Genomic DNA, 14,027 nt, shown 5'->3' with positions numbered 1-14,027 from the left:
TACCCTTAAGAATTCATAATCAAGAGTCTTTGACGAGTGTTCTCTGAATAATTACGACTTTAAATCTCTCTTCATCAAAAGAGCAAAGGTGAATCTCAACGGCCTGACAGCGAACTCCACTCACAGGTTGTCGTGAGCCGCCTGCGGCCAGATCTCCACTGAAACTCTTCCTGTATTGCTTTGCAACATTTTAGGCGCTTGTGAGACGAAATGTCCTCTCAAAAATGATCACATGACTGTCTTTCATGTATCGAATAACCTTCAGGAGTGAAGTGAATAGAGAAAAAGAAACACAGAATCAAATCAATGTTCAGTTTGGTCACCCTTGGACTTTCAAACAACAATAGTTGTTGCATACTCTTTCTCAAGGTTGTGTCCGTCCTCCTGTGGATGTTGTTTCTCAGTTGCTTCTGTCTCTTTATCAGACCGGCTGGACGATGTTGGTTCAGACCTTCTGTTTCGTGGCTCCTCGGGACATGCAGCCATCTGCTGCTGGGGAACACTCGGCTTTTTTTTATTAGCATTGATAGCTAGCTCAGAACAAGTCCACATCTGCTTGAAATGCGATGTTTGGCATTATATGCAAAGAGAGGACGCAGCAAGTCGGCAGCGCAAGTTTCTGACCAGTCCTCTCCAAACTGGTGTTACAGAGTCAAACTGGTTTTCTGGATCTTCTTCTCACCATTCTGAGCAATCGGGCAATCTGAGCTGCAAGTGGCTTGAGACGAGTCCAGTTCACACTGCTGCAACTTGCTCTGCAACTGTTGTGTCATTAATCTTTCATGTGAACTGGCCTTACAGTTACTTATCTGAAGCCTTGAAATAATGTCCGTAGCCTTGAATTTCTCACTCCATCCATCCATCCATCCATCCAGCCATTTTCTACCATTTATCTTGATAATTGTCGCAGGGGGGTGGAGCCTATCCCAGCAGCCTTCAGGCGAGAGGCGGGGTTCACCCTGGACAGGTCACCAGTCCATCACAGGACCAACACATAGAGACAGACAACCATTCACACTCACAGTCACACCTACGGTCAATTTAGAGTATCAATCAGCCTCGTCCCCTCTTGATGTCTTTGGACTGTGGGAGGAAGCTGGAGTACCAGAGAGAACCCACACAGGAACAGGGAGAACATGGAGACTCACACAGAAAGGTCCTGTGCTGGAGCCAGGACTGGAACCTGGAACCTTCTTGCTGTGAGGCAACAGTGCACCACCATGCTACCCTGAATTTGTTACTGTGTTCTGAAATTGGTTGTTAGACTTCCTTGATCCATTCAGCAGGCATCTTCATCCACCAGCCTGGAACAGACTGAATGTTTCTGCTTTTCATTGCTCTTCAGAGAACCTGAAGCCTGCTACTGTCAATATCCCATGTATTGTAGTTTCTACTCTACTGAGCAGTCCTCACCATGTTACCTCTCAGTGGTGGGTGACTGTCAGGATGCATCATCAACTAGCACAACCACATGACCCTTAGGGCCCACTCAAACTTGGCCTTGTACTACGCTGAAGCACCATTGTCCCTCCTCCACACACACTCCCCGCCCACATTGCTCTGACCTGGCCTGAGCATGCCTACGTCCTCCCTGAGCTGCACACTTCAGCAGGATATTTGGTCAGGAGCCCCATGCGTCAGGATTTATGGGACCGAGCTGCAGGAGTGGATGATACGAGTGTATTCACTCCTGTTTCAGGCTCCTCTGGGTACACATCACAACACGCTTGTAGACAAAAGGCATGTGTGTATCCTATAATTAAGGTGAAACTGAGGTAAAGTGAGAAAGGGGAATGAATGACAGGTGAAAGACAACACTGAAAAGAATATGGGCATGTATATCTGCACAATATCTTCACGCTTCACAGGGGCGTAGACCCTCAGATTGGGTCGTCTGGGCAAATGAGCCTTCATTTTACCTGCAAGACAAAGGTTATCCTGCAGTTTCCTGATCAGTAGGTTGGCACCTTCCATTGCATTGAAGCAACATTTTAAAATGATTCGAGTGCCATAAAGGTAGAAAAGCTTTCTATAAATACAGTTCATTTACAGCCTCTGCGATAAACAAGTAATCACCTTTGAAAAATAACAAAATTACTCAGTTCTTTTATGGAGGTAATTACAGGCCTCTTACCTGCTTCTAGTCTTCGAGCTGAACATTCCCAAAATGAAGCAAAGCTAATTCAAGTAATAATCACGTTTAGTCTCTGAGGTGCAAATGGCACATCTGACTATGGCGTTTACTGATGTTTATGAAGACATGCAGTAGCATAAACGTCCTTCTAACAGCAGGGGAACATGATTAAAGATGTCTGCTGCTTTCAGTGAGACGTGGCGAGAAAACAAGAAGACGCGGAGCACGCTCTTCTTAATTTAGCCATTTATTTCTCAATAGCCATCATAAAAGAAAGGAAAACGACATAAATAAGAAAATATTCAAGTTTTTTTTCCAAGTGTTACTGGCGACACGGAAAGAATCCTGGAAGGCGATAGAATTGACATTGTTACGGGGAGTTGAAGATAATGATTGAATGAAGATAATTTTTTTGATTGTGTGGACAAAAAAAACCAAACTCAAATATAAAGTAAAAAAAAGCAAATGCTGCAATTTTCAGTTTATGGCAATTTCAGAGGTCGTGAAAATTCCAATAGGCTGATTGTGACGCCTGTAAAATATCCCACGCATTTGGACGTGTTCAACTAGAGGAAAGGGAGGGGAAGGTTTATTCCAGTTGTCGTGTTAAAGATGATCCCAACATTTAAGCAGTCTTCACTCACTGTTACAAAAGTGCTCATTTGAACCCAAACCGTCATCTTGGGTTGTTTTGGTATTTTTGCAAGTGTTTTGTGGCCGAAGCCATTCAGCGGCCTGAACTCCTCATTAATCAACAGTATTTTTCCACAATGCAAAAAGGGAACATACATATATGCGTTCCACCATGTTCCCTCACCGGATCAGATGAGTCTGGTCTTTTGGGCAAGCATGTCAACTCAAATCTAGTCCAGGTCAGCATAACTGTACCCACCCCCCCCCCCATTGCATTGTACTGGTACCAGCTGTCCCACAGCAGCAACAGCAATGATTTAGACCTTCCACACAAACATAACTAATACTTAAAAATGTTTTAAAAAAATCCACTGGTTTGTCCACATTGTGCCTACTAGGCAGGGAGAGCTGTGGGGGGTGCAAAGCTTTAATTCTCAGTGTCCTATGTAAGCACTTAGAGAGGCCACAAGTTTTTGGGGGACTTTTCGTCAGCTTTCACCTGGCTGCAGCTGCATCTTCTAATAGACAGGTTGCTGTGGGTTTGTTTATGTGCCTCACCAGTGTGATTTATGGATCTTGGACCAGTTGACTGACAGGAAGCTGAAGATTTCCGTAGATGGCCTTCGTCCTGAATCTGCAGTTACATCCAAGGGCTTTAATTTGGATTACATATGCAGAGGCACTAAGAGGGGCCTCTGTTTGGTGAGACTGTGTAGCGTCATGCTGACGATAACCATCGGAGTGTATATCCAGGTGTGATAAGAGCCTCGGAGTAGCCACAATCCAAGGAACTGATTATTGATTTGATATATAACACAAATACACCCAGAGTGTGTATTATTCATCATAAAGTGAGGATTTTTTTTTTACAAATACTCAGGGACTGTCTCCATTGATCAACTTAAATTTAATGTGAACACTGAGGTGATTGTGAAAGGGGGACAAGAGAGAATTCACCTCGGCAGCTCTCCTCTCGTCTGTCAGCCCCGTCATCCTCTGCTGCTTTTATCAATCTTTTATTGAGAGTCTTCCGAGTTCTACTTTTATCTGCTGGTTCCACAGTGTTATGGTAAAATACAGGAACAGCTTGAACCTCACTGTTAAAATCTGTTCACCGGAGTAAAACAAAGAGATGTGAATTCTTTTTTGCAACCAACAAATCCTCAAGAGAGGAGCAAGTATTTTTAGGCTTCTTCCGTCCTTGCAGGTGAATTTTCTCTGGAGCCATCAGGACGTCACTTTTCTCTACAAACCACCGTTCTGAATCGCTGTCCCTCTGCACTGAGTCACTTGTCTTGACTACTTATCATTTTTAAATCTCTATCTTTTATATATTCTATTAAAATTATTTATTGACAGATTTTTATATACTCGTAACAGACGATTCCAAGTTCATCTCCCGAGTGTTTTATTTTGAATTAGTTTGTTATGTTACTGTGTTGTGTGTTCAACAAACAAATTGCCTCTAGTGGGATTAATAATGTTCTTTCCATTGTATTGTGCTTCCAACTCTGCCAGTTGGCTTGTAGCAGCTTGTGCAACATAATCTGTAATACTGAGTCCTATTATTTTTGCAGAGCAGCTATCAAGGCAAGTAGTTCCAAAGCTTTAGGGAGCGGGTGGCCGCTGGGATTTGCTCGAAGACAGAAAGAGAGAAGTAGTTGATGTACATTAGCGAGAGGAACATTGTCCTGGAGTGTAATTTATGTTCAAAGGTCAAGGGTCAAAGTCAGTAATGCCGCTGTGACTTGGCCAGTGTTCTGAATATATTTTTGAAACTTTATTGTAATACAAGTCTGTCTTTTTGGGAAAAGTTGAACATGTTTTCTGAAACACAACTTAAAAAATTCTGATTCAAGCCCTGAGTGTTTTTAGAGACGTATTACCCTGCTCACAGCATCATTCAGCCATGTCCCTCGTGTCAAAGTTGAAACTACATGCTGGGAGACCTGATTACAATCACCCTTTCATCAAAAGTTCATTTCCATTAATGTCTCCTCAAAGCACTGGGGGAGTAAAAAAAAAAGCTTCTGATTAAATCTTTGGATCTTAAATCTGAGCACTGGAGCCATGTCTAGACGCTTAGATCCTATAGGAGCCCTCAAATCCATTATACTAGCACTCGCTCCCTTTGCCACGTCTCACTTTTTTGTCAAAACTCACAGCAAGTGTCTGATCTTTTTCTATTTGAAAACCCTCAATCCAAGTTGAAGGACTCCTGTTAATATAACTGGATTAAAACATCTGAAAAACTTACTTTTTTTAATGGAAAGATTCTGAGCATAAATGCTAAATTATATCTCTTTAACAACAAGGGTGCATATACAAAACACCCAAAGCTCTTCTGATTAATGGTCATGAAAGAAACACTGATAGACACTTTTCTGGTAGTGCATCAACCAGAAAAGTGCTGTGAGCTCAGCTCTCTCTCTCTCTCTCTCTCTCTCTCTCTCTCTCTCTCTCTCTCTCATGCTAGTGCTATCATCAAAACTTAGCACAGTGTACGATCCACCTTTTGTTTTGCTGAACCAAACATTTGTGTACTGAGAGTGAAGAAAAATTCTCGTACGCTGATACTTTGCCTAACTGAAGGGTTTCGGACATTAAATGTAACTTTCAGTACTTGTAATGCTGACTTAAAAAAAAAATGACATGCACAGCAACACTGGCAGGCAAAAGAAGTAGAGTTGCAGTAATGTGTTAGTAATAATACTCCCTACACTGCCTATATGTTATTCCCTTGGTGTTTTGACAGCCGACACTAAAAATCTCTCATGACACCATACCATTTTATGTGGTAGCTGCTAGGTTTATAGGGACAGGGGAACTTCCAGCAGCAGTGGCTCAGTGGTTATGGCTGTTAGCTCACAGTAAGAGGGGTTCTGGGTTCAAGTCCCAGTTGCCCCGGGTCATGCTGGCAGAAGATCCAGAGTGGGTCACACAGCGCTGCCAACAGCTACTCACTCCTCTGAACAGGATCAGTAAAAGGCAGAGTGTCTTTTGACAATGTTTCAATTAGATCAGATGTGGAAAAAAGTGCTCCATGCATCATGATTTGTCTTTTTTCTCTTCTAAAAGTGCATCTAAACTGATTCTAGATATTTCACTGAGATGCGCCAGCAGGTGGGACTATTAGTGGCATTAGTCACGCGTTCAGGTCCGTGACTTCCTGGGTTCTCTTTCTTTTTATCCCAAATAAGCCTTGAAATAATACAGTCAAGTTTTCAAAGGAGGATTCCACATAAACTTGTTTGGTGATGTGACAGGTTAACAGGGCTCGTTTGTGTGCTGCATAGCGATTCTGCAACCAAAGGCAACTGACCACATACCCGCAGAGGAGTGATACCAGCTCAGGACGGCCACTCTTACAGCTGATGGTGTGTAGTTTGAACAACCAAGCAACCTCTGCACAGTCACTCTGTAACCACAAAGAGCTGGCTTACGTGCCCATTGTCCCCACAGGAGGCTCGACCTGATTGCTGTCTTGCAGGTTGGAGAAGTGCTCTCATCACACATCTTCCAAAGGAACAGATTTAGCTGATTGTTGGGTTCTTTGTCAGTGTGTCAATGTCCGTGTTTGTGGAAGCTGAAAACATCCCTGTTCTCCAGTGACCCCCCCACACCCCACCCCCACCCCCCTCCGTTCACCTCGTATGTCCCCTATTCAGTGTCGGTGGGACATTCTGGACTGTCGAGACAAGCCTCAGTCAATAATCTCATTCAGTCGATGTGAAGGAGATGAAGAAAAAACTTTTGAGAAGGAAACTTTGGAAAAAGTGCGTGTTTTGTTATGTTTTTAATTCAATGTACTTGAATTGTTTAATTAGTCTTTTTGATCCAGATTTAAATAATACCCAAAGCTATTTTTAGGTTCATGTTAGTCACTAAACTTGGGTTCTATGGGTAAAAGGAGCAGGAGGGACTCAATAAGACAGCAAGTAACACATTTGCCACCTCATGAGAAAGAAATAATCCCCTCTGAACTGCCATTGTGCTGAAGTAATTTCCAAAGATCAGGATTGGCTGTTTGAGGTTGAGGGATGTGTTTCATACACAAAGGACATGCATATCAAGACAGATGGAACCGGTTCACCCCTGCCAGGTTTCTTTGTTGAAACTGAAAAATTGCTTAGAAAACCAATAGTGGACTTGTCCAGACATGACAGCGTGACTAAGGAGGGTCACTGAAGGAATCGTATCCTCTTCAGTCACAAAAGGTTCTGGCAGGCTGCCACCGGCCCGATTTGACCAAGGTATCCAATCAAAAACACAAAGTTATCAGCCCATTTAGATCTGAGCGGACGAACAATCTGTGCAGTTGTGAAGCCGCTGCAGCGGGCCATATATATATCTGGTTACCTTTGCTCATTATTTGGTTCATTGGAAAAATGTCATGCAGCCTCTCTGAAGCAGACGGTGATATCCTCAGGGGAAACATCTGACAGCTCCGAAAAACCCGAGTCAATGTCAAGGTTAAGACCGTTCGGTGCAGGAGAGGGAGAGATGTCACATAATCTCAACACTTCCTGTCCACGAGAGCGTGAATTTTTTTCCCTTTCTGTCAAATTGATGCTGCACAGTCATCTGAGTGAGAGGTGTTGCTACGCAATAGTACTTCAAGTGCAAGTTTTCAAAGAACTTCCTCTTTGCGTCATTGCTCCTTCTCTCCGAAACGGCAAATCAGTGGACGCGAAGTGAACTTTGCACAGTGCAAATCGCATTGGCTGTGCGGGCTCAGCGGGGCTTTGAAACAAGGGGTCGTGGCAGTGAATCATGGTGTTGTCAGGTCCAGCGCCAGAGACTGAGCAAGGATGCAGAGGAGAAAACCTGCGGATTAAAAGTGGCAGAGAGATGATGGAGGGGGTGAGGAAGGTGTGAAAAGTTAACAGAAAAAAAGATTCGATGAAATGTGTGAGGAGGAGGCGGGAGAGAAGAGGAAACGACATGTGATAACGCTGAGAAAGTAGGGGAATATTATTTTATAAATATTGTCTTTTTTCAGTTTAGCTTATTTCAAGAGATAAATTACTGACCATAAAATAGTAAAATAACTCCATCCTTCTTTGTCATTCTGTTCCCTGAAGAAATCAAAACTATTTTCAGTGTTGAAGACCTCATTGATAATGTTGGGGATCCTTCGCTGACAGTGACAGCAGCTCAGATTATTATGGGATGGACTGAAATGTAACTATGTGAACTCAGCGTATAACAAAGGTTCAGTCCTGTTGTCGTGGAATTTGAACGTCACAACTGGCAATTTTGAGTTGATTTTATTTCATAGGCAGCTACCATTTCCTCCAGAGAGAAACTTATTTTTCTGCTTTTATCACCTCAGATGGCGTTTAGAATTATGCATAAATATGTAAAACTACAAGGTATCTGCCCCCAAACGCTATTAGATTTAGAAAATTGTCTGGCTGTTTAAGCTCCCCTTTTAACAATTTAATGGAGCATCTTGTGACCTGAAGCTTACGCGTATAAAAACTTAAATCTCTCGTTTTCATAGGATTCTGTGATTTCAAGGTTAATGGCCTCCTGTATTTAATTTTGCAGCTTTTTTTTACATTGATTAATTATCTACGAAACGGTTGTGTTAGGTTTTTTTTGGTTTTGTTTTTTGAAAGAAATATAGGTCTTCTTCTTTGCTTCCATTTAGGAAATTTTGCATTTATCTGAGATAATAAAAGATGAATAAGCCTGATTATTGACTTCAAACGATGGCGGTGGCGATCATGATAGCATCGTTTACTTCTTTTGACCTTGATAATCTTGTAGGGGAAATTATCAGTCTCATCCCAGAATCAGAATCCCAAGTTTCTCAGTGGTGGTTGCTTTGATGAAGAGTTCCCAGTCCCAGTTTCACCGCCGCACACCTCAGTACAATTATTTATGAGTGCAGGGAGCACAGAGCAAGTCCTTCAAATACAACATGTCTGGCTCTGCTCTTCTAGTTCGTTCACTATCGATAAATCTGATTACCCAGACTGAAATACATGTATATGTACTTCAGTCAGTCACTTCTGCTGCCAGCCAGCCGCTGGTCTGCATCAGCTCACACACTTCAGTCCATCAGGCACAAATAGGACGATCTGATTGAACGGTTAGGGAGACGTCGCCGGTCTGGGATGCTGTTGTGCTGCTGCTGCTGCTGCTGAGTTAGATGTTTTTGCTGGTGCGAGCAACAGCCCGAGGTGGCAGCTCACCGCTTCTACGCGCTTTAATGAAATGCGGGCTTGTTTATCTGTCTTCAGCTTGTTTTTGTTAAAAGTTAAACATATTATCTGTCTTCAATCTAAACTAAAGAGAAACCTTTAATGGTTTACTTTTAGAGTTATCCCTTGAGAGACCGAGCTTGATGGTGTTTTACCTTGAAATTATCGACACTGAAAAAAGAAAAAGAAACCCCTCCTCTGTGTCAGAGCGCTCTGAGTGTTAAATTCAAGTTTGTCCCTTGGCTGAGGCTTGTGATAAAACAATGGCAGGCCCCGCGTGACTACATCTGCAGGGAAGTCAGTTCAGTCGCAAAGGTGAGTGAAGAGCTGGGCATGTGAATACCTCCCAAACATGCGTGCTCCCTGCAGGAATACCTGGGAGGCTCATTCTCTCTGTTTCCATGAATCTGTTAATACGACAATTCCACGTGTCAAGCAAACATGTGGAATGTATCTTCCTGCAGACGCGATGCACAGACAGGAACGTGGAACGAGTCTGTTTGTGAACATAAAGTAGTAACAGAGCTTGAAAGATGGGAAAAATACTTATAGTTTATACGTACAAAAGGATTTTCATGTTTTACCTGTGGACAAGTAAATTATTTGTTGTCATTTTATTTATTTATTTATTTTTTAAAACCTGTCCTGTTCAGCAGCTGAGGCAAGCAGTATCGATGTTCCATGTTGCATATATTAGACTCTTTTTTATGCACTTAAAATGGTAGATTGAGAGCAAGACAAGTGCCTGCACTACCAGTTTCTTCACAAGGTTACCAAAGTTATCTTGCCACGAAAAAGTTGGAGAACTTTCAGCGAGAACAGGCTGCAGACGTGTTATAGTTCCAGAAAATCCACACAGATCTGCAGCGTCATCGTTTGACCTGATCTCGTCATTAATAATAAATAAATTTATAATAACTTAGCGGTACAAAGCTGCTGAAAACATTTACACATCTTTCTTTGCTCCAATATTGGGCTTCTTTCATCATTTTCACAAGGACTTAATAATGCATTGCCTGAGTACTTGCAGCCCACTCTAAAAGTTGGCGAGAACAACCGAACAACACCAAAGTTATAAAAATCACTATATTTTATACACTATTTCAAATGCCGCCTGCAGCCTTGCAGGATTTTTGCGCCATTATGAACAAGGCCGGCTGCTGCTGTGATTCTCCTGGGCAGAGGAGACAGCTCACATGATTTATTTAGAGTAAATAATAGACCAATGCTTTAGCAAAACTGTGAGCTCAGCACATCAGATATTTGCATTGATTTATGAAGTTAACCCTCCAAAGAGTGCAGATCCGCAGCTTCCTTAGATGATTTATTGGACTACCAGCCAGTATCAAAGCCCCACTTAACTGATGCAAATAAGTTCAAAAATAATTTGTTACTAATTAATTTGATGACTTAGGCCTCAGCAAAATATACATAATGATTCCATATCGGTCGTCAGGCTTTGAGAATGAAAAGTTATCTCTTTAACCTTACCGTTTTTCTGAGGAACCCCCGGGATGCAATTTATGAATCAAATCACAGGGGGTAGCGATGGGTGTCTGGGGACATGAGAACACCCTGAGAGGAAGGGGAAAAAAACAAGATAAAGAATCTCATAAAAAAGGAACAGATGCTTGTCAAGTACACAAAAGCCTCTAAAGTGAATTTGTCCTTCAGCATCGCACTCAATGTGAGAGATCCAACTGTGTGTCATATCTTTACTATCTGTGTCAAGGAGGAATAGCAACAGAGATAGATAACAACCAAGGCAGAGGGAGGTTTATAGAGGTAGAGAGAGTAGAACAGACATCAAGAGACAGTGAAGGGCACAAAGAGATATAAAGTAGCTGGAGAGAACACAAAAACATTTGGTATGTTTCAGTCCCCCCAAAAATGGGGATATTATTTCCAAATATCAAGAGAATTGAGAGAATGCAGTCTATGTGTACATCTACTCCTGCTCTACAGTATAAAGACATCTTATTGACCAGCCTGTAAGTACTTGTACTGTGAATGAGAGAGCTGCAGTTTTTTTTTTTTTTCTGACTACCACCAAGAGTTACTCTCATATGTGACCTGAATTACTAATGTAGCAGGAACAAAAGTGACATAAGAAATTTAAAAAAAAAAACTATGGATTTAGCTTAGCTTGAATCAACATGCCATCATCTGGGGAAATGCTCATTGTCCATCGTGTATGGTGCCAAACAAGTAGATAGAAACTCTAGTCTCTGTCCACTACAGAGCTCCAGACGAGCATCGGAAGGCTGAGTGCTGGATAGATTAGATGTGATGAATGCTAGCTGTGGGGCAGCAGAGAAAACTGTCTTAAAAGTCAAGAATTTCTCTGCCAACAAGCCTTCACCTGCATGAATGCAACTGGGAGTTTGTGCGCGACACCAACTGTGAAAAAAAAAAACCTGTCAGAAGAATTATGAGATGCCAGATGGGTGGAAAGTGACTTGCTTTTGTACCCTTTAAGGCTCATGCCGGTACCTCGACCTGGTTGGGCTGTCGAGGGACAGCCATGTAAACGTGTCAGGGGCTGAGTGAGTGAGAGATTGAGTGAGCCCCCATTGTTAACACTCTCATGAATGAGTGAAGTGAGGAGAGCAGTTCACACTCCGAGCTAAAGGTGGCACTAGCAGGCTGAGTGTTGCTCATCCTGGTGTTGGTGCACCACGGCTGATATGGTTAACCACCACAGAGACATGTGAGCTAGCAGTAGATTGACGTTGGTACCAGCTTAGTGGTTCTGTCTGTGGGTGTTGCTGATGGGGATGGAGGGTTCTGAGTGAACAGAAACTGAAAGCAGATTTAGCATACTAGCGACCTCTGCTGGTGAGAGTGATGCTAAACTGATGTTGAGCTGCTGAGAACTAGTCTTGTTTCAGTCTTAACGTAGACTTTTACTACTGGCTCAAAGGTCTCTGGTGTGGTTAAAGTGGTGATGTTGTCAGATGTTAGCTCCGGCTAGCAGGGGCAGCTAAGCTAACTAGCAAGCCTTGGTACTTGACAGCAGCCGTCACTGCCCAGAACAAACTGCTCAAGGCAGGATGGCAATTTGTAATCATCTTGAGTAAATGATCATGGAATGTTGGAGCCAATGGAGCACTGTCAATGTACGCTTATTGGAAATAATAATTGTACTTTTTTAGAGGAATAACGCTGGCAGTTGAAGTATCAACCCATCGCCATCTGTGTCTCACGTTCCACGTTAACTTTGGCAGAAATGGCTGCGAAGGAAACATGACGGTTGTTTTATGTCACTCAAACACAAAGGCAGGTTAACTTGTCACCATCTCTGCTGCCTTTACTTCCAGCGGTGGAGAAAAGAGAGTCCCAGTGATGCAGTTTTAAGCAGAAAATGACTGAATCTCCAACAAAGAGGAGGAACTGCTGCTGTCTAACAGAAAAAAAATGAGAAAGTCATTTTAACTGCGTGAAGCAGGTTAAAGAGGACTCTCAGAGATGCTTTGTTGTTGTTGTTAAACTTCACGTGTAAAAGAGAGAAGCACGTGAGCAGTTCAGTTCACACACGTCTAACGTTGATGCGCCGTCCTACCTGTTGAAAAGCTCTGAAGAAAAGTGTTTTTCTTCTTGTTTTTGTGCACTCAGTTCAGAAATGTCATGATGCTTTTTGTCTAGAAAAAAATAATTACTAATCCATTCCTAATTATTTACTAACCATGGTTACCTTCAAGCTGTAGGTGGAATGAAGTCTTCAATCTGATGCAGTTTAATAATGACAGACGACGACGATGATGATTATGCGCAAAGGGACATGATGTAACATGATGTAACATGATGGTGGGATGAATCTGATGTTCAACTTGACACAACACTTTGATAGAACAAGAGATATCATTAGATTTAAAAATTGATAATGTGTGCATTTCTAGGAATATATTCTCCAGAGGGGTTCAAACAGACGAGAAGTAATGAGCAAACTAATGTATGATGGACTCTTACTTATCCTTCCTATGAAATCTTCCCTCAGAAGCTTTCTACGGTTCAAAATGAGGCAAAGAAATTGTATTCAAATAAACAGAATTGCAGTCTTGCAAGGTGTCACAATAACTACTGTATAAAACAAAAATTATCATATTAAACATCCTCCAGCCTCCCTGAGGGCCGGGCTCGAGACCCTCTGAACCACTGCCGAGTCCCGCGTGGAGGCTTTCTCACATCATGCAGCTTTGAGGACGCCTGCTTGTCAAGTTCTCCCGACAGAAGTCAGGCAGAGCTCTGTGTGTGTGTGTGTGTGTGTGTGTGTGTGTGTGTGTGTGTGTGTGTGTGTGTGTGTGTGTGTGTGTGTGTGTGTGTTGCTTACCGTTGATAGGCGAGAGCCAGTAACTGAACCTGCATGTGTGTGGGGATGGCAGCCGTTACATGTGTAGTGGGAGTGGGGATTCAGGTTTAGACAGTGGGCAGGAAGCCAGTGCATGACTGCATCATTGTGAGGGCTATGGAACTCAGTGAAGGGGAGATTTGATATTTTCTTCCTCTCAGTAGGGTCTTCCTTTAAGCCAGAGCTTTGCCCAGGGAACACTCACAAAGGACTCTTCTGCTGCAGCTGGCAGAATCCTGCTACGTGATCTAAAACCAATTTCGCTATTTGAATAAGCTAACACTTATTTCCTTATCTTTCCCTTGCAGTCCAAAAAAATCCAGGCTCAACTGAAAGAACTGCGGTACGGGAAAAAGGATTTAATTTTTAAGGTAAGCTCAAACTGAAAGGGGGGGGGGGGGCGGGGGGGGGGGGCTCGGCTTCATAGTACACCAGAAGAAAACAGGTACTTCAGACCACCTTGAAAAGATGATCCCATCACACAAGGCTCTCAAATTAATTCAGCCTGTAATTACAAAGTCCCTTCCTCCAAGGCAGCAGCCTGCAAAGTCAATTGGCCAGTGCTCAGTCTGTAAGTCCTGTCCTCTGTTTTCCCCTCTGCAAAATCCACCCCATCCTTTTCAATCACGGGATGTATGCTGATAAATGATGTGGACAGCGCTGGATGTTTGGACAGAATTATGCATTAGATCATATAAGA

General features: G+C 42.7%; 1 protein-coding gene across 1 annotated transcript in view; it reads left to right on the top strand.

Moving 5' to 3' along the window:
* The window catches only part of luzp2 (leucine zipper protein 2), a 178,523-nt gene that overhangs the window by 137,665 nt on the left and 26,831 nt on the right, over window positions 1-14,027 (top strand). Inside the window, exon 7 of the mRNA XM_086179225.1 lies at window positions 13,636-13,698. Coding sequence (XP_086035351.1) covers window positions 13,636-13,698 — 63 coding nt within the window. The remainder of the gene's footprint in view (window positions 1-13,635; window positions 13,699-14,027) is intronic.

Source organism: Aulostomus chinensis, chromosome 2 (assembly GCF_037954235.1).
Source record: "Aulostomus chinensis isolate RoL2024-O1b breed Wild chromosome 2, RoL_Achi_v1.0, whole genome shotgun sequence".
Lineage (NCBI taxonomy): Eukaryota > Metazoa > Chordata > Actinopteri > Syngnathiformes > Aulostomidae > Aulostomus > Aulostomus chinensis.
Note: the sequence above shows the minus strand (reverse complement) of the source record. Positions and strands in the feature narration are given on the sequence as shown.